Source organism: Heteronotia binoei, chromosome 21 (assembly GCF_032191835.1).
Source record: "Heteronotia binoei isolate CCM8104 ecotype False Entrance Well chromosome 21, APGP_CSIRO_Hbin_v1, whole genome shotgun sequence".
Lineage (NCBI taxonomy): Eukaryota > Metazoa > Chordata > Lepidosauria > Squamata > Gekkonidae > Heteronotia > Heteronotia binoei.
The window spans coordinates 22,907,040-22,928,176 of NC_083243.1; the positions used below are offsets into that span (position 1 = coordinate 22,907,040).

General features: G+C 44.5%; 1 protein-coding gene across 1 annotated transcript in view; it reads left to right on the forward strand.

The window, feature by feature from the left end:
• The window catches only part of PLD4 (phospholipase D family member 4), a 30,195-nt gene extending 13,457 nt beyond the window's left edge, over window positions 1-16,738 (forward strand). Inside the window, exons 6-11 of the mRNA XM_060261581.1 lie at window positions 2,010-2,137; window positions 4,620-4,820; window positions 6,628-6,767; window positions 6,933-7,098; window positions 15,720-15,816; window positions 16,526-16,738. Coding sequence (XP_060117564.1) covers window positions 2,010-2,137; window positions 4,620-4,820; window positions 6,628-6,767; window positions 6,933-7,098; window positions 15,720-15,816; window positions 16,526-16,725 — 932 coding nt within the window. The 3' untranslated portion in view covers window positions 16,726-16,738. The remainder of the gene's footprint in view (window positions 1-2,009; window positions 2,138-4,619; window positions 4,821-6,627; window positions 6,768-6,932; window positions 7,099-15,719; window positions 15,817-16,525) is intronic.
• The last annotated feature ends 4,399 nt before the right edge of the window (window positions 16,739-21,137 follow it).

Sequence of the window (21,137 nt, forward strand, 5' to 3'; positions counted from 1 at the left end):
CATCCTAAAGCGTCCCGTTTCAGCAAACCCTCCCCTGCATTTGCACTTTTCACCTTACGGTTCCCAAGGCAACTCCACTCCCGTCCTTGGCTTAAAAAACACCTACAGATAAGCAATAAGCAATTCCAATACATAGGAGCAATTATGAGTAATATACACAGCGGTTTGCATTTAGGCTTTCTTGTGAGTGAGCCAGGACTTTGGTTTAATTATTTTTCAACATTGGACTGGAAGGCACATTCAAGGCAGAATAGAATGGAAGTCTACACAGTTATTATTTAAAATTTTTGTATACATTGTATTTAAGGGGCTGTGGTTCAGTGGTAAACAGCTTTTTTGTAGCAGGACTCCTTTGCATATTAGGCCACATCCCCGGATGTAGCCAATCCTCCAAGAGATTACAGGGTTCTTCTTACAGGGCCTACTATAAGCTCTTGAAGGATTGGCTGCACCAGGGGCATGTGGCCTAATATGCAAAGGAGCTCTGCTACCAAAAAAAGCTCTCGTGGAAGAGCATCTCCTTGGCATGCAGAAGGTCCCAGGTTTTATCCCTGGCATCTCCAATAAAAGGACCAGGCAGTGGGTGATGGGAAAGACCTCTGTCTGAGACCCTGGAGAGCAGCTGTAGGTCTGAGTAGATGATACTGACCTTGATGAACAAAGGGTCTGATTCAGAGTAAGGCAGTTTTGTGCCTTAATGCCTAATACTGGATGTGATGCCACGAAGAGCAAAATGCTCGTAGGTTGTACAGCTGCAAATCATTTCAAAGGCCAGTATTTTTGGGTTCCCCCATCAAGTCCCTTCACATTAAGCCTTGGGGAAAAGTGTAGGAATGTTGTGTGAATTCACCAGCTAATGAAATGCTGCAACAAGTAGCTGAGCGATCTGAAGACGCCCGCTTTTCTGTATGACTCGAAGCAAGTTCCTGATCGTATCAATTATCCAGGACCACGGGCCTGATGAAGCCCTGCTGGGAAACGGCTTGGTAGTGCCCGGTTATCCATTGCACTTCTTTCATTTGGGACAACTGGACTGGTTCCTTTATAATTCCACGTAAGCAAAGAGACAGAGCAAGGCTCTAATGCAGGGGTGGCCAAAGGAGCCACACGTGGCTCTTTCACACATATTGTGTGGCTCTCAGAGCCCCCACTGCCCTGTAAGCTGGCTAGGAGAAGGCATTTCTCTCTTTAAATCACTTCTCCAAGCTAAGCCAGCTGGTGGCTTGGAGAATGCCTTTAAAGTTGGTTTCTTTCCACCTCTCCCTCCCTCTCCCCCCCATTTATCTTCCTTCCTTCCTTCCTTCCTTCCTTCCTTCCTTCCTTCCTTCCTTCCTTCCTTCCTTCCTTCCTTCCTTCCTTCCTTCCTTCCTTCCTTCCTTCCTTCCTTCCTTCCTGTCTCGCAGCGCTCAAACATTTGATGTTCATGTCTTGCAGCTCTCAGACATCTGACGTTTATTCTAGGTGGCCACCCCTGCTCTAATGGATTACAATTAGCTCTTGTGTGGACTTCATTACTCTAGCTACAAGATTATGCTTGCATCGTAATGTGGACTTTATATATGAGCATGCTATTTTGGGTACGCACAGAGTGTCTTTAGGTTGTCATTGTACAGTTTGTTTTGGTTGACATCTTTCCTAAGAATTTCAGAAAATTCAGATTTATAGCACTTGATTGAATACATTATACAATTTACAGCTATTTGCCGTGAGCTTTTGTTTCTGGTTTTACATGGCTTCCTCTTTTGTGTTGGCAACAAGTAGCTAAGCTAAGTACATCTTCAGATGTGTGCATTCAGGTTTGTATGTTTTATGCAAAATGCCATAAACTAAAAATAATTCTAAGGAGAGAAACAGAAAGCCAGAGGAACAGAACACCTACGTATAAACGATCATAGAAATGGTGAGGGAACAGACACAGCCGATGACTCGCTCGTTGTCAACTACTGCTTAAATTGGCAGCAAACCGGTTGTTTGATAATCCCCCTTCCCCGCTTATGTCATCCTAACAGGGGCTCAGGTTAGAAGAATTAACTTTCAACGTCTAACCATGGGTGTCCTGCACTCCAAATTCTGGATTGTAGACAAGAAACATGTCTTTCTTGGCAGCTCTAATATGGACTGGAGAGCTATAACTCAGGTGAGAGATCTGGAGATATAAAGTGGAAGGGGCAGGTATGTGGAAAAAGAGGTTGATCCTAACACCCCCTATTTTGTAGGGTTGCCAATCTCCAGGTGAGTAGCAGGGGAAAAAAGCACGAAGCTTCCATGATTACCTGCCTCAGAAATCAGTAACCAAACCAAACAATATATAAAAAAGACTCGTGTAATATAAAGCGATGTTCAAAAGAGAACCGATTCAGTCTCTTATACAAAAGATGGAAGTCTTATTTAGAGTAATATTCAAAATAGAACCAATTCAATCACTTATACAAAGGGTAGAACGTCTTAAAGACCATCAGAAACCAAGTCTATATTCAAAGCAAATCAATGCTGTCTCTTGCCAGAAAATCCGACGGTGAAGTGAAGAAAGATGATGTCACCAAGCCAAATCTTTTTATGGATTGCAGTCAGCAATCTAGTTATTGCAGCTAGGTCGTACTGATGCCCTTGTTTCACATTTGCTCCTGGAAAGGTTTTCAGGGGGCTCTTACCAGGATCAACAGTGTTCCGAGGGATACTTTCAGGACTTTTTTTTGTAGCAGGAACTCCTTTGCATTTTAGGCCACACCCTCCTGATGTAACCAATCCTCCAAGAGCTTACAGGGTTCTTCTTACAGAGCCTACTGTAAGCTCTTGGAGGATTGGCTACATCAGGGGTGTGTGGCCTAAAATGCAAAGGAGTTCCTGCTATAAAAAAAAGCCCTGGCTACTTTACTTAAGGTTAAACAACAGCCTCGATGTGAGACATCTAGGATTACTTGTGCAATGCAGTACTCTCCCTTGGCGCACTCCATGCAAAATATCATCAGGAAATATTGGTTTGTAGTTAAAGATCTTCCAGGATGGTCCTAGGACTGGTTACAGGAGGACCAAGACTATTGGAGATTTTTTGGTCATCTCTGTTAAAAAAACCGGACTTTCCTCTGAGTAGAACGGGAGGCCACCATAGACGCAGAACTTGTTCTGCATGTGGGTTGTGTCTACAGACTAGGGTTGCCAAGTCCAATTCAAGAAATATCTGGGGACTTTGGGGGTGGAGCCAGGAGACATTGGGGGTGGAGCCATAAGCAAAGTTGTGACAAGCACAATTGAACTCCAAAGGGAGTTCTGGCCATCACATTTAAAGGAGCCGCACACCTTTTAAATGCCTTCCCTACATTAGAAATAATGAAGGATAGGGGCACCTTCTTTTGGGGCTCATAGAATGGGACCCCCTGGGCCAATCTTTTTGAAACGTGGGGAGCATTTTGAGGAGAGTCATCATATGCTATGCTGAAAATATGGTGCCTCTACCTCAAAATACAGCCCCTCCAGAGCCCCAGATACCCCAAATCAATCCTCCATTTTACCCTATGGGAATCGATTTCCATAGGGAATAATGAAGTACCCATAGGGAATAATGAAGTGACATCAGGGGGTGTAGCCTAACATGCAAATGCATGGGCTTTTTCTACTAAAAAAGCCCTATGTGAAACAATGGTGACATCAGGGAGCGTAGCCTAACGTGCAAATGCATGGGCTTTTTCTACTAAAAAAGCCCTGGGTATTTCCAAGATTAAAGGTTGCTAATCAGCTTTTAATATGCTAAACCCAGGAGAACCCTGTTGCTAAACATTTTGTAGAGGCATTGTCCCTTGAAAGTGCCAGGTCAGGTTCTCCAATTGGATGCGGGGGGAATCTCAAGCTACAGTGGGATATAAATTTTTAAAATAAATACAATAAATTATCAACGGTAATTTCAATTATTGTTTTAATTACTACTGATTGTATGCAGGTTGTATCGAAAGCTCTTAAGCTGAGAGTTTTTGCGGGATGTAAATGTTTAAAAAGAAACCGGTGATGTTCATTCATTGACTTAGGTCTTTAAAACAAATAACCCCATTTGCTTCTTATCAAGAAGAAGACTGCAGATTTATACCCCGCCCTTCTCTCTGAATCAGAGACTCAGAGTGACTTACAATCTCCTATATCTTCTTCCCCCACAGCAGACACCCTGTGAGATGAGTGGGACTGAGAGGGCTCTCACAGCAGCTGCCCTTTCAAGGACAACTCCTGCGAGCTACGGCTAACTCAAGGCCATTCCAGCAGGTGCAAGTGGAGAAAGGCCATTCCAGCAGGTGCAAGTGGAGGAGTGGGGAATCAAACCCGGTTCTCCCTGATAAGAGTCCACACACTTAACCACTACACCAAACTGGCTCTCTAGGAATCAAAGTGGATTACGCTGGAACATTAAAAATATAACAAAACAATAGACTACGCTGCTAAAGCTGGTAGCCTTCTTGAAGCAGCGTTTCCCCCATGTGTGTTTTGCTCCATGCTCCCTTCATAATCTACAGCAATGATTTCAAAGAGGAACAGATCAGTAACTAGAACCAGATGGAGAACTGCTTGAGGGTGGGAAGGATGACAGCTGTTTGGCTTGGCACATGCCTCTCCCTCTAGCTTCTCCATTTCCGCAGGTGAAAGAAGTTGGCGTGGTGATCAGCAACTGCAGCTGCCTGGCGAACGATCTCTGGAAGACCTTCAAGACATACTGGGATCTTGGAGGATCCAGCGCCACCGTCCCCTCTCCCTGGCCGAGGAATTATTCCACCGACATTAACAGGGAGAGCCCTTTGGAAGTGCAGTTCAAAGGAATGACCACCAAGGCTTATTTCTCTGTAAGTGGACCGACAGCCCAATCGTCTTCATGTGTAAGAAGGTAAAGGTAGTCCCCTGTGCAAGCACCGAGTTGTTACCGACCCATGGGTGATGTCACATCATGACGTTTTCTTGGCAGACTTTTTACGGGGTGGTTTGCCATTGCCTTCCCCAGTCATCTACACTTCACCCCCAGTAAACTGGGTATTGATTTTACCAACCTCAGAAGGATGGAAGGCTGTGTCACCCTCAAGCTGGCTACCTGAACCCACCTTCCGCCAGGATCGAACTCAGGTCGTGAGCAGAGCTGGACTGCAGTACTGCAGCTTACCACTTTGTGCCATGGGGGCATGTGTACTTAGAGGGTAATCTGACCAAACTCAGTGAGATTTGCCACCTAGTGTGGTGGAAAGTGCCCTCACATCACAGATGATGATGGAGAAGAGGAGGAGGAGGAGGAAGAGGAGTTAGGATTTATACCTCACTCTTCACTCGGAATCTCAGAGTAGTTTACAATCTCTTTTCCCTTCCCCACCCCAAAGCAGCAACCTTGTGAGCAATACTCCCTCTAAGGTGTGGCGTCTTGTGAGCAAAAATAATGCTTCATGAGCTACTGGCGTAGAAGTTGTGAGCTACTGCATAAATTAGCTTGCTCTGGGGCTATTTTTCCTGAGCTAAGACAAGAATGTGTGAGCTGGAGGCTAAAAAACTGTGAGCTAGCTCACACTAACTCAGCTTAGAGGGAACATTGCCTGTGAGGTAGGTGGGGCTGAGAGAGCTCTCAGAGAACAGCTCCAAGAGAGTTATGACTGACCCAAGGTCACTCCAGCAGCTGCAAGTGGAGGAGTGGGGAATCAAACCTGGTTCTCCCAGATAAGAGTCAGTGCACTTAACCACGACACCAAACTGGCTCTCTATATTCCTACCAATTGAATTCCCCACTACCAAAACCCACCTCCGCTCAACCCCAGAGCGATATCTTCAGTATGAGAGAATATTGGTCTGTCTCCCAAGAAAGAGGTCCCTTTTATGGGATCACATCCCTCCTCCTCAGACTGACGCCAAATTAGAGACTCTCACTCTCCACAACAGCAGAAGAGCTGTCAGCAGAGGAATGGGACCATAGGGTTTCTAAGGCAAAAAGCATTCAGAGGTGGCTTGCCATTACCTGCCTGTGTGCTATGGCCCTGGCATTCCCTAGCAGTCTCCCATCCAAATACTTGCCAGTGCTGAGCCTACTGAGATTAAACGAGAGAGAGTGCATCAGGAAAGAATAACAGTAGCCTTGAGGTGCTGGCACAACATCTTATTTATTTCAATTTTTAACTGATCTTTGATGGTAATAAACTGAACTAATTACTAGATAACTAGAACTATTTGTTTCCTGATTTTTTCCTCCAAAGTGATATATTTTGCCAAGCATTCTCTAGCTCCCTCAAACAAATGAGAGAGAGAAAGAGAGGAAGGAAGGAAAGAAGAATGACATTAGGGAGGGAGAGGAAGGAAGCAAGGGAGAGAGAAAGGTGGAAAGAAAACAAATAGAAGGGGAGAGGGATAGGTGGAAAGAAAGCATGTTTAACTTTAAATGTGTTCTCCAAGCCCCCTATCCTCACACCAGCCAGCTTAGCTTGGAGAAGGTATTTAGAGAGACAAATGCTTTCTCCGAGCTGGCTGAAGGGGTTAGGGGGAGCTGTTCACACAATATGTGTGAAAGAGACACATGTGGCTTCCAAGCCGCAGTTTGGCCACCCCTGAACTGGACATACAAATTTAGAGAGTTATGGGGAGATTAGATGTTGTAGCCATTAAACCTCTCTTCTGCTCTAGGCTTCTCCCTTCTCGTTTTGTCCAGAGGGTCGCACCGATGACCTCCAAGGTATACTTGATGTGATCAACAGTGCAGAAGAATTTGTGTATGTTTCTGTTATGGAGTATTTCCCTACAAGCCGGTTCAGACATCCACCAAGGTACCCATTGAAGCCTGAACATTACGCACCCTTTTCTGTTCTCAGTTAAGTGACTTTGGGCTCCTCCAAACTTTCTACAGCCCATTGTATTTCCCCCCACAATGAGCCTTATTCTTAGTTATTAACAATTAAAGCAATATTGTTTACCATGTGTTACTTTTCCAGGTACTGGCCAACTATTGATAATGCTCTGCGAAGTGTAGCCATCGGCCGTAATATATGCATTCGGCTTTTGATCAGTTGTTGGATGCATTCTGATCCTTCTATGTTTCATTATTTGGCGTCCCTCAGTTCGCTCAGTGATCCACATGCCAACATCACAATTGAAGTGGTAAGACAAAAATGGAGCAGGGGTCACTCTGTGTGTGTCTGTATGTGTGCGTGGTGGTATTTGTGACTTTCCTGCATTGTGCAGGGGGTGGACTAGATGACCCTGGAGGTCCCTTCAAACTCTATGATTCTATGTCTGGGGGTCTGTGGTCTTTCTTCAGGTGTTCACCACTCACGGTCCTATTGCAGGGTTGCATTTGCCTGGGATCTGTACAGCTAATGGTAGCCACCTCTGCTGCAAGGTGACTTCCCCCAGATAGGGTTGCCAACTTCCATGTGGGATATACAATGAAGAGAGCCATGGGAAGACAAGTGAAAGCACAATAAATATACTGTGGTCAAATTACTAATCAAGTCAACTAGTTATATCCATCACCGATCAATCCAGACTTAACACAATTCATTCAAAACATAGATATTTCCACATTGCATGTAACAATCTTCCAATAAAGTGCTTGTTTCAAAGTAAAGTGCTTCTGTCAAAGTCTCTTAATTTCAGTCAATAGGGCCAAACATGGAAACTTGTACAGGACGTCTTAGACACCTCCAACATCCTGTACATTAGCTGGTAAGCAATGTCTTAGGTGTCTAAGGCATCCTGTACAAGTTTCCACTTTTGACACTATTGACTGAATTATTAAGAGACTTTGACAGAAGCACTTTACTTTGAAACAAGCACTTTATTGGAAGATTGTTACATGCAATGTGGAAATATCTGTGCTTTGAATGAATTGTGTTAAGTCTGGATTGATTGGTGATGGATATAACTAGTTGACTTGATTAGTAATTTGACCACAGTATATTTATTGTGCTTTAACTCAACTTCCACATGGACAACTGATCTCCAGTTTGACTTTGATTGACCAAGGGTCCGATTCAGTATAAGGCAGCTTCATGCGTTTATGTGTGTGTTTTATATAGCGTGTGGATCTCCTCGGAAAAAGTGTGGGATAAAACCATAATGGGTAAATATGTTAATGTTGTTTCTATAGGACAAAAAGCAGAAAAGCATCATTTTTAAAAACTGGAAGCAAATCCTAACCAATCAAAGTATCATGCTGATGAAATCTAAGAACATAATAAGAGCTCTCTTAGATCAGATCAGTGATCCATCTAATCCAGCATCCTGTGTCACACAGTGGCCAAGCTGCTCCTCTGGAGGGCCAACAGGGCAGAGAGGCCAAAGCCTACATAAGAACATCAGAAGAGCCCTGCTGAATCAGACCAGTGGTCCATCTAGTCCAGCATCCTGTCTCACATAGCGGCCAGCCAGTTCTTCTGGAGGGCCAACAACAGGGCAGAGAGGCCAGTGCCTTCATTAGAACATCAGAAGAGCCCTGCTGAATCAGACCAGTGGTCCATCTAGTCCAGCATCCTGTCTCACATAGCGGCCAGCCAGTTCTTCTGGAGGGCCAACAACAGGGCAGAGAGGCCAAGACCTTCCCCTGATGTTGCCTCCTGGCTCTGGGATTCAGAGGATTCGTGCTCCTGAAATGTGGAGCTTCCCCTTAGTCACCATGGCTCGTAGCCATTGTTAGACTTATCCTCCATGAATCCATCTAATCCTGTTTTAAAGCTGTTTGTTCCTGTGGTCATCACGGCACCCTCTGGCAGTGAATTCCACATTTTAAACACTCTCTGCATAAAGTAGTATTTCCTTTTGTCTGTCCTGAACTTTCTGCCCGTCGGGTTCACTGGATGCCTACAAGTTCCAGTATTTGGGGAGATGGAAAAATGTTTATGTTTGTCCACTCTCTCCACCCCAAGGATAATTTTATAATGCCTTTGAGGGAGAAAAAGAACATAAGAAAAGGAACGTTTGGGGAGGGACGGTGGCTCAGTGGTAGAGCAGCTGCTGGATAAGCAGAAGGTCCCAGGTTCAATCCCCGGCATCTCCAGTTAAAAAGGACCAGGGAGGAGGTGATAGGAAAGACCTCAGCCTGAGACCCCGAAGAGCCATGAAGTGGGGCTCTGGCTCAGTGGTAGAGCATCTGCTGGGTAAGCAGAAGGTCCCAGGTTCAATCCCTGGCATCTCCAACTCAAAAGGGTCCAGGCAAATAGGTGTGGAAAACCTCAGCTTGAGACCCTGGAGAGCCACTGCCAGTCTGAGTAGACAATATTGAATTTTATTTATCATCATAGACCTTTATTGGCATTAATATAAGAATACTTTAAAACCAGCAGTGACACTATAGAGTATAATAAAAATTATATAATATAAAACGAGCAAAAGTTAAATGACATAAAATATAATAAAAATATAATAAAAAATATAATATAATAAAAAAACCCAGCAAAAGTTAAATAACATAAAATAGCTGTGGGCTATGCATGAGTGAAAGCCTCTCTGATTCAGATCGCAACCTGTAAAAAACAAGCAACGTGAGTAGTGACAAAGTTGTGTTTCCCGTGGAGTAAAAAGCGGACCTTGGCATTATCAGAAAGGCCTTGATGGTCAGAGAGCAGAGCATCTAGGTATTTTGCTCATGGGCTGCTATAGAAAGGGCAGTCCAGAAGAACATGAGGGACCATTTCGATGACTCCTTGGCTACAAGGGCATCGTCTAAGATTGCGGGGGATTCTGTGGTATCTTCCGGAGAGGATGGCCGATGGTAGTGCATTAAATCTAATTTATTTATTTATTGATTGATTTGATTTATATCCCGCCCTCCCCGCCGAAGCAGGTTCAGGGCGGCTTACATCAATAAAACATTTACAGTACTAAACTTTAACCATTAAAACACTGAACAATATAAACAATTAAAACATATTAAAACAATTTGGTGCTAATATTAAATTCCAGTATCTTCAGTCCTCTTGAGTATGCTGCCCTCTTGATGAACCCAGGGTCTGATTCAGTATAAGGCAGTTTCGTATGTTCATAAGCCCTTTACACATTTTTCATGGGAGATAAATATGGAGCAGACCCTTGACTGAGATACAGTCGCTGATTGATCAGCAGGCCAAATAACTGATTTTTCAGCAAGGATGGGAGGAAGGAAGAAGCAACCTGTATTCCAGCAGATCAACCTTAGGTTCACAAATCAAAAGTCATCGTAAGGATCTTCAATATCTGCTTAACTCTTACCAGTATAATAAAATACTTCAAGTATCTGGAGATTTGTATTTCCAGGAGATCTCTGAGCCCCACCTGGAGGCTGGCATTCCAGTTGACTCCTGCGGTGCTGGTGCCAAGGAACGAGTGGAGCCGCCATGGTCGATCAGTGCCCTGCCCTGCCCATTGTGCAGGCTGGCCCTGCCACATGGCAGACTAGGTGATTTCCCTGGGCACTGGCCTTCTGGACGCCCATCGTAAAGGGTTGCCAATCCCGAGGCGGGAAACACTAGAAATAAACCACTGCATTTTTATGTTGCAAATAAATGCTTAAGCAATTTCTTTCACACTGATGCAATTATATTATTATCATCACAAACCAAAATTCATTAAATGTCCATAGGAAAAAAATCGAAAAGTTATTTCACACCACTCTTGTAAGGTAGTGCTTTCAAAATCAATGGTAGCAGACCAAAGTCTGACAGGTGCTACGCATAGGAGGAGTCGTATACAAGCGTGGGACTGTCTACGTCTTTCAAGCAAAGGAGAACTGAGATGGTGAACTGTAAAGTACTACCTTACAAGAGTGGTGTGAAATAACATTCTGATTTTGAAAGTGCTACCTTACAAGAGTGGCGTGAAATAACTTTTTGATTTTTCTATGGACATTTAATGAATTTTTGGTTTGTGATGATAATCGTATAATTGCATCAGTATGAAAAAAATTGCCTAAGCATTTATTTGCAACATGAAAACGCAGTGGTTTATTTCTAGTGTTTGCTAATCAGTACACTGCAGTTTCCGGTTTGCCCAATCCCCAGGTGGGGGGCAGGGAATCCCCGGTTTGGAGGCCCTCCCCCACTTCAGGGCCATCAGAAAGCGGGGGGAGGGGAGGGAAATGTCTGCTTTGCACTCCAGTATTCCCTATGGAGACCGATTCCCATAGGGAATAATGGATAATTGATCTGCGGGTATCTGGGGCTCGGTGTGTGTGTGTGTGTGTGTGTGTGTGTGTGTGTGTTTTGAGATAGAGGCACCATATTTGCAGCACAGCATTCCACACGCCTCCTCAAAAGACCCACCAGGTTTCAAAAAGATTGGACTGAGGGGTGCAATTCTATGAGCCCCAAAAGGAGGTGCCCCTATCCTTCATTATTTCCAGTGGTGGGAAGGCATTTAAAAGGTGTGCTGTCCCTTTAAATGCGATGGCCAGAACTCCCTTCAGAGTTCAGTTATGCTTGTTACAACCTTTCTCCTGGCTCCACCCAAAAAGTCTCCCGACTCCACCCCCGAAGTCCCCAGATATGTCTTGAATTGGACCTGGCAACCCTACCACAATATGACTCAGTGATGTTATCAGTGTAGGGAGGGGTGACAGAAGTTTGCCTTGCCTAGTGTGCCAGACAGTCCAGGGCTGGCCCCGTAGCAGTCCACAGCAGTTGTCCGTTTGCCTTGGTCAGAAAACAGGTCCAGGTTCAGCCTCAAAAGTGGTTAGGTGCCCGCAGAAGTCACCACCCTCTGGCTATGAGGTAGGGCTGCCAACTTTTTTATACGGAAGTTCCTGGATATTTGGGGCAGAGCCTGGAAAGGGAGAAGTCCGGGGAGGAGATGGAGCTGAGTGGGGATGTGATGCTACAGAGGCTCTGAAACTGCCAATCCCTCCTGGGAGATCTCTGCAGTCTGCAGATCTCTGGTGCTGAGAGCAGTCAGTCAGATGTGACCTGACAAAAACACAAAAGGTGCATACAGCAGGCGTGGTACATGCAAGATTTGGGACAGATGTGCAGTGTTAAAAATGACTTCAAAAGATTCATAGAGGTTTTGTTTTGTTTTTTACTTTATATCCCACCCTTCTCCCTCGGGTTCCCAGGTCTTACCTGGCAGCTGGCAGGGGGATTGTTGGTTCTCTTTGGGATCTTATGCCACATATACAAAGCCAGGCCTTGAATGCAGCAGGAGCTCACAGGAGCACAGCTCCTGAACTTTTCTGAGGGTTCCCCTTCTTCCTCCCCATCTACCTTCTCCATTGAATAGTAGGTGCAGCTGCATAACAATCCCTGGATTAGGAGAGCGGGTAGCCAGCCAGCCACCAGGGGCTTTGCCACACCCCCAGCAGCCCTCATTAACCCCTGGAGAAGCCCACACCACCCTTTCACCACTCCTTATGTGATTTTGGGCAGCTGGTGGCTTGCTGGCCTTTTGACTGTGAGGGGGGGTGGTGGCCAAAGAGAACCCCAGGCGAGCAAGACCTGCTTGGGCTGACTGGATCTCTAGCCAGCCCAAGCAGGCCTTGCTCGCCCGGGGCTCTCCTTTCTTGCGTTCGGTTGCTTTTGGCTGGTGAAAGGGCAGCATATGCTAATAAATTATGCTAATGAGCGCCACCTATTTTTCTACAAAATGACCCCTGCGCAAAGCACACAGTGCGATGATGACATCACCTGGTAGTGACGTCATCTTATCGTTGACACCAGGGAGGTGACACTCTCGTCTTTGGGCAAAACTTTATGATTTGTAGCCAATTTCACCATGGTTTGCTCAAATGGTTTGAAGTGGCATTGAAATGCCCTAAAAAATGCCAAAAGCCCCAGTCATTATCTTCAAGAGAAGATAACGATCTTGCCAGAGAAAAGGGTCTAGTAGGAAAACCCTAATCTTAAACAAAAAGGGATAACGCTGAGTACCTTCTCAAGTCTGTGTAACCAACAAATATTAAATTCAAAGGGAAACCTAAGGAAATCAAGAACCAGTTAATATCTAAGATAAAGCACTGTAACATCTGTAATACCTTCAGTGAAAGTAAAACAGTTTTGAGTCTGAAAATGTCTCTTATGTATTCTGCACCATAAGATGCAGTTCTGTATCTTTTTCTGTTTACCAATTCAAAATCCCAAATATTATCGCAGATGTGGAAGCAAGACAAAATACCAGAAAAGTGGGAATGGACTCTAAAAGTTATTGGAATGAAATGGACAAGCTTACAAGAATCTTAAAAGAACATGATTTAGAGAAGTTTAAAAATTAGTGGGGAAAATTCCAAAAATATGTTGAAAAACAATGGAATGTTAAGAGATATTTGGCAATAAAGTTCCTCATCAAAGGCTCCTTAGTAAGCTCGAGAGTCATGGAGTAAAAGGACAGGTCCTCTTGTGGATCAAAAACTGGCTAATTAATAGGAAGCAGAGAGTGAGTATAAATGGGCAGTCTTCACAGTGGAGGACGGTAAGCAGTGGAGTGCCACAGGGCTCAGTACTGGGTCCCATGCTCTTTAACTTGTTCATAAATGATTTGAAGTTGAGAGTAAGCGGTGAAGTGGCCAGGTTTGCAGATGACACTAAATTGTTCAGGGTGGTGAGAACCAGAGAGGATTGTGAGGAACTCCAAAGGGATCGGTTGAGGCTGGGTAGTGGGTGTCAACGTGGCAGATGAGGTTTAATGTGGCCAAGTGAAAAGTAATGCACATTGGGGCCAAGAATCCCTGCTACAAATACAAGTTGATGGGGTGTGAACTGGCAGAGACTGACCAAGAGAGAGATCTTGGGGTCGTGGTAGATAACTCATTGAAAATGTCAAAACAGTGTGCGATTGCAATAAAAAAGGCCAACGCCATGCTGGGAATTATTAGGAAGGGAACTGAAAACAAATCATAATGCCCCTGTATAAATCGATGGTGCGGTCTCATTTGGAATACTATGTGCAATTCTGGTCACCGCACCTCAAAAAGGATATTATAGCATTGGAAAAAGTGCAGAAAAGGGCAACTAGAATGATTAAAGGTTTGGAACACTTTCCCTATGAAGAAAGGTTAAAACGCTTGGGGCTCTTTAGCTTGGAGAAACGTCGACTGCGGGGTGACATGATAGAGGTTTACAAGATTATGCATGGGATGGAGAAGGTAGAGAAAGAAGTACTTTTCTCCCTTTCTCACAATACAAGAACTCGTGGGCATTCAATGTAATTGCTGAGCAGTCGGGTTAGAACGGATAAAAGGAGGTACTTCTTCACCCGAAGGGTGATTAACATGTGGAATTCACTGCCACAGGAGGTGGCGGCGGCTATAAGCATAGCCAGCTTCAAGAGGAGGTTAGATAAAAATATGGAGCAGAGGTCCATCAGTGGCTATTAGCCACAGTGTGTATATATATATGTGTGTGTGTGTGTGTATGTATGTGTGTATATATATATATATATATATATATATATATATATATATATATATATATATAAATTTTTTGGCCACTGTGTGACACAGAGTGTTGGACTGGATGGGCCATTGGCCTGATCCAACATGGCTTCTCTTATGTTCTTATGATCTTTGAGAATGATTAAATTCTAAAGGAACGTTAAATGGATTATAGTAAAAAAGTAAGACTATTGGAATATATCTTTTATCTTTCTTTTGACAATGACTAAAGGACTACTATGAAGATGGACTATAATTATAACATATGGGTTTTTTTTCTTTTTTCTTTTTGCTTTATGATGTTTTCTTTTTTATGAAGATTCTTTAACAGATTAAATTGAACATATGAACATATGAAGCTGCCTCATACTGAATCAGACCCTCGGTCCATCAAAGTCAGTATTGTCTACTCAGACTGGCAGCGGCTCTCCAGGGTCTCAAGCTGGGGTTTTTCATGCCTATTTGCCTGGACCCTATTTAGTTGGAGATGCCGGGGATTGAACCTGGGACCTTCTGCTTCCCAAGCAGATGCTCTACCACTGAGCCACCGTCCCTCCCCGGACGGTGATTATCTTTTTTTAGCAATTTAATTAAAATACACTGCTGGGAGTCACCGAAAGGGGGGGAGGGTGGAGAAAATTTAATGTATATGTATTAATTTTTAATAACAAATGATAAGTGTTATTATTATATATTACAGTATAATAAATTGTTTTAAACAAAATTCCAAATATTAAGTAAATATTGATTTCCTTCCTGTAGGGTTGCCAAGTCCCCCGCAGCCTCTGGGGGGGCGGGTTTCTCTATGGAACCATAGAGTTTCCCCTCTTAAATTGCTAGAGTATATGAAAAAACCATAGAGTTTTCCTGGAAGCTCCTAGAGCGGCTGGCACGTGACGTCTCCAGTGTGATGATGTCACTGCGAGTGACATCACCATGCCAGCAACATCAGGGGAGGATCCCCCCTACAGGCCCAATGCAGGCGGGCAGGTTGGAAATCTCCGGGGCGGGGGAATCCCCACCCAGCCCAGGCTTGGCAGCTGTACTTCCCTGCCTGTTTGTTCAAATAAATCTAAATGCTGTTTAACTGTTTAAATGTGTCTAAAGTGTCATTTCTAAAGGAAAATATTGGTAAACTGGTGCAACACAAGATTGATCATTTTAGGGGTACTTCATAAAATACTTGTTACAGGTGTATGTTTTTTTTGCTGGGTAATATAATGGAAAAGTCTGGGGCTGTTTTTGAAAGCTGTCAGTCTCCTGAACCTTAGCCAGGAGCTCTTCTGTTGTACTATCAGGAAATGCAGGCAAGTGGCATTAGTCCACAAAGTCACCCATGTTTCCTTCTTGCTCACCATACCCATCTTTTGTCTTTACTTCCCCGCAGAAAATCTTCATTGTTCCAGTGGCAAACCACACAAACATCCCCTTTGCAAGACTCAGTCACGGCAAATATATGGTCACTGAAAAGACAGCCTATATTGGTGAGTGTTCCTATTGGAAAAGAGGCCTACATGAGTCCCTAAAGCATTTCTGAACATGCACCGTCATTCTGCTTGCTTTAAGTTTCTCATTGCAGCCGTAGGTGGGACTTGGGGGTCTCCCGGAAGTACAACTTTTAAAAACATTTATTTTATTTATATCCCTTCTTTCTCCCCAACAGGGACCCAAAGCAGCTTACATTGTTCTTCTATTCTCTGATTTCTCCTCACACCAATCTTGTGAGGTAGGCTAGGCTGAGAGAATTTCCCCACCTGGAGTTGACTAAACCCCAACTAATCTTCAGTCTACAGACATCGGTTCCCTTGCAGAAGATGGCTGCTTTGGATGATGGACTCCCTGGCATTATGGCCTCTGAGGTCCCTCCCTTCCCCCAAACCCACCCGCCTTCCCCATTTTCTGCCCTCCATCACCCCCCAAATCCCCAGGAAATTCCCAAGCCAGAAATGGTAACCCCATGAACAGTGTAGGTTGCTTTCACCCCTTGCTGTAGGCCTCTTCCCCTGAGAAGATTCCATGAGAAGGTTTTTCTTGCCTTTTTTTTTCTTCATGTACCTACATTTTGCTGCTTCTTCACTACCACTAAAGGCTTGTTTCAAATGATAACACCAGAACGGGAAAGCTCAAGTTTATTGTCGTTAATTGCAATAAATGAAAATGACAGTTCCGTCTTCAATTTTGTGTTACCTCTAGGGACTTCTAATTGGTCAGAAGAATACTTCACCAGCACAGCTGGAGTGGGGCTGATCGCTACCCAGTCCCTGACAGATCCTCAAAGAAAGATCCCAGTAATCCAGGATCAATTGCGGTCTCTTTTTGAACGGGACTGGAACTCCCAATATTCAGTAAATATTAAGGACCTATCTGGGCAGAAGGATTGTGCTTGGAGATAATGCATTTAATCTTTTTTTTGGGGGGGGAGGGGGGAAGCTAAATTCTTTTTGTTGTTGTTGGTGATGAATTATGTCTATGTAAGAAACCTAGGCTTTCAATGCATGAAACTTTGGCTTTTTGTTATGTGCTTGGCTGATGAGGAATACTTCAATCCATGGCTTCTCAGACCTTGATCACAAACAAAACTGGTTCCCATGTCCCCCCACTCCCGCTTTTTAACATTAAACCTATTCACATATTACAGCGAATGCATGTATATTCCATGTCCCTCTCTAGGAATTTCTCAACCTGGCATTGATACGATGGCAGTGGAAGGTGCTATTGGGTGACCTCATAGGGTTTCCAAGGCAAGAGGTGAACTGAGGTGTTTTGCCATTGCCTGCCTCTGCATAGAAACCCTGGACTTCCTTGGTGGCCCACCCTGCTTAGTTCCTGAGATCTGACAAGATTAGGCTAGCCTGGGCCGTTCAGGTTTATTGACCTGATGCGGGACACACGCGGAATGTTTTATGCGCTGATGAACGACAAATGATGACCATTACGGTACTGGCATACCTGAGCAGAAGGCTGAAGTATCTTGTGGGTAAGCAGCATAAGATGAATCTCTCCACTGAAGGTTGAAAAGAAAACAGTGGAGGGGAAACTGGTGCTGACAGCTGGTTTCTGTTGAAAAGCATCCAGGGCTTTTTTTGTAGAAAAAGCCCAGCAGGAACTCATTTGTATATTACACCACACCCCCTGATGCAACATTGTTTCACATGGGGCTCAGCAGAAACTTGTTTGCATATTAGGTCACATCCCTGACATCACCATTGTTTTTCACGGGGCTTTTTTCTAGAAAAAGCCCAGAAGGAACTCATTTGCATATTAGGCCACACCCCCTGATGTCACCATTGTTCGGCACAGGGCTTTTTTGTAGAAAAAGCCCAGGAGGAACTTATTTGCATATTATGCCACACCCCTGACATCACCATTGTTTCACGCAGGGCTTTTTTGCAGAAAAAGCCCAGCAGGGCCTCATTTGCATATTAGGCCACACCCCCTGATGTCACCATTGTTTGGCGCAGGGCTTTTTTTGTAGAAAAAGCCCAGGAGGAGCTTATTTGCATATTATGTCACACCCCTGACATCACCATTGTTTCACACAAAAAATGTCACACCATTTTGTTTCTACAAAAAAGCCCAGCAGGGCCTCATTTGCATTAGGCCACACCGCACAACACCAAGCCAGCCAGAATTGTGTTTCCGTGCGTACCTGCTAAAAAAAAGAAAAGCCCTGAAAGTATCTAAAGAAAGTGCAGAGCTGTCTGCAAACTTGCTGCTCTGGTGCGTCCCTCAACGGGAAATGAGGATGCAAGAGAGATAGCTCAATTGATGTAGTAGCCTTCCCCAGGTTGGAAAGGTGCAAGTTCATGCATGTAGGCTGTTTGTGCTACTGGAGGCTGCTGAATAGTTTGCCAGGAATAAGAAGGTGTAAATACTGGTGACATTAAAGGGGGAGAGCCCTGTGGTGCAGAGTGGTAAAGCTGCAGTACTGCAGTCCTAAGCTCTGCTCACAACCTGAGTTCAATCCCAGCGGAAGCTGGGTTCAGGTAACCAGCTCAAGGTTGACTCAGCCTTCCATCCTCCCAAGGTCGGGAAAATGAGTACCCAGTTTGCTGGGAGGAGGGGAAAGCGTAGATGACTGGGGAAGGCAATGGCAAACCACCCCGTAAAAAGTCTGCTGTGAAAACGTTGTGAAAGCAATGTCACCCCAGAGTCAGAAATGACTGGTGCTTGCACAGGGGACTACCTTTAATTGGTGCAGAGGTCAGCTAAATGAAGCTTCTGCCCTCACAGGGCTCATGGGTGGATCCGCATGTACTGCCGCAGAGATTAGGGGCGCTGGCATGGCTTGACCTTGGTTTGCCTGTGAACTCTGAACCTCTGAAGCAGTTGATTGGCATTGCGTACTGTAGCCATTAAGATCTTTCACAAGTTGTTTTTTTCCCTTGCAGCAACATTTTGTAATGTTTTATCAGACCGTTAGTTATTACTGCTTGTTCTCTGATCCGCCTTATCTCCTCATCCGTTGTAACGCTTGTCGTAACATCCATCCTGATGCTATGGAGACATGGGTTCTGTCAGAGTGAAGAGTGTGGCATTTCAGCTTCTGTCGTCACGCCTAGTTCTTCTTGCCCGGGAAAGGTCGTATAATGTACACTTGATTTTTCTTAATATGTGTGTTGAATAATTCTCAAGATACATTCAACATACGCACAGCTGAATGCGTGTTTGAAATCCCAACATTCAGAGCTTTTTCTTGAGCAGGAATGCAGTTCCAGCTGGGTTGACATCAGGAGGTGTGGCCTAATATGCAAATATATTCCTGCTGGGCTTTTTCTACAAAAAATGCAATAGTGATGTCAGGGGACATGACCTAATATGCAAATGAGTCCCTGCTGGGCTTTTTCTACAAAAAAAAGCCCTGCCCATATTTATTCAGGTCCTGACGGGCCTTGGATTCAGCAAGAGCTCACAGGAGCACAGCTTCTGAAGCTTTCTGAGGGTTCCCCCTCCTCCTCCCCACCTTGTCCATTGAATAGTAGGTGCAGCTTCTTAACAGTCCCTGGATGAGCTCCACCACCTATTTTTCTACAAAACGACCTCTGGGTACTGGTCCCTGGTTTCTCTTAAAAGGTGAATGTCTTGGTACTTGATTTTTCTTTATATGTGTGCTGAGTAATTCTCATGATCTTCTTGGTGGTCCCTCAGCAGTTTCTTCAAAAATCTTCACATTTATCTTATTCTTCTTCATGGACTATCGTCCTTAAAAAAAAGGGATGCCCATGAGTTTTTTTTCCCCAACCTTTACCTCTCCCTCCCCCTGGTGGACTTAAGGTGACACACAGCAGCTTTTTTAAAAGGTGCTTGAAGTACAGGGCATAATTGGCAGATATCTTTTAATCTGAAGCATTTAACAGTAATTTCAAGAAAGCACAGGGGTTGTTTTGTAGAAAAAAAGGTGGTGGAGCTCATCCAGGGATTGTTATGCAGCTGCACGTACTATTCAATGGACAAGGTGGGAAGGAGATGGAACTGCCAGAAAGGTTCAGGAGCTGAGCTGGCCTTGGGTTAGCCATAGCTCTCACAGAGGTTGTCCTTGAAAGGGCAGCTGCTGTGAGAGCCCTCCCAGCCCCACCCACTTCACAGGGTTTCTGTTGTGGGGGAGAAAGATAAAGGAGATTGTAAGCCGCTCTGAGTTTCTAATTCAGAGAGAAGGGTGGGGTATAAATCTGCAATTCTTCTTCTTCTGTGAGCTCCCGCTGCATCCGAGACCTGGGCAAGCATATCTAAAAAGATACACCCCCAGCAAATGTGATCCAAGGACTTCTTTTATTTCTAGTTTTAGTGAAACTGTGCAGAACAAATTCACGTATGTCGTTTGGAGCGTGTTAGGGCAGAAAAGGGAAAGGGAAGCAGCATGGTGCGGCCAGATTTCAGAAGTGAAGCAAAGGCCAGTCCATGGATGGGAGACCACCAAGGAAGGCTCTGCAGAAAAAGGCAATGGCCAGCCATCTTTGTTTAATCACCTGGCTGGAAAGCACCTTGCTGGAGTTGCCATAAGTCGGCTGCGAGTGACTTGCTGGCACTTTACACTCAGAGAAAGGAGAGAAATGCAGTGTATAAATATTTTAAATAAAAATCTTTAATAAAATCGATGCCATTTTCTAAATCGTCTCTCTATGTTGGTGTGCATGTGTGAAAAACAGAACGGCGCTACTGGGTTTCCGCTGTGGGAATAACAGCATTTTAAATGCACTCGTCTCGGTTTTCTGAACTGACTGATGGCCATGTAGCAATGCACACGGGACCCCAGGGTTCGTCCTACAGTTCCAGACTGCATGCAGCCCAGAGGTCAGAAGCATATGATGTCATTGGACTACAGACATGTCATGTTTGCAGTTGTCAAAAGATGGCACTGTTTGAGAAAACGACAGGCTGATTAAAGGTGGGAAATGATTGCACCGGAGGCTCTGTTTCCGAAAATTTAATTCAAATTGCCCTTGTCAACACTTACTGAAGGCCACACTCCCTCTTCAACCTTAAAAAAGGCAGCTAGAAAACTGAACAAAACATATCAACCGTTAACAGTGGAGGTTTAGTTAAGTTTTTGCACTTCTCTATTCATGTTTCCTAACATTCAAGACAATTCTTACATCAGCCCAGTGAAGAGGCTCTAGGTTGGGAAGTACCTGGAGGTTTTGGGAGTGGAAACTGGGAAGGGCAGGGTTTGGGGAGGGGAGGGACTTCAACGGGATGTGATGCCTTAAAGTGCACCCTCCCAGGCAGTCGTTTCTCCAGGGAAACTGATCTCTGCTGTCCAAAGATACGTTATAATATCGGGAGATCTCCAGGCCTCACCTGGAGG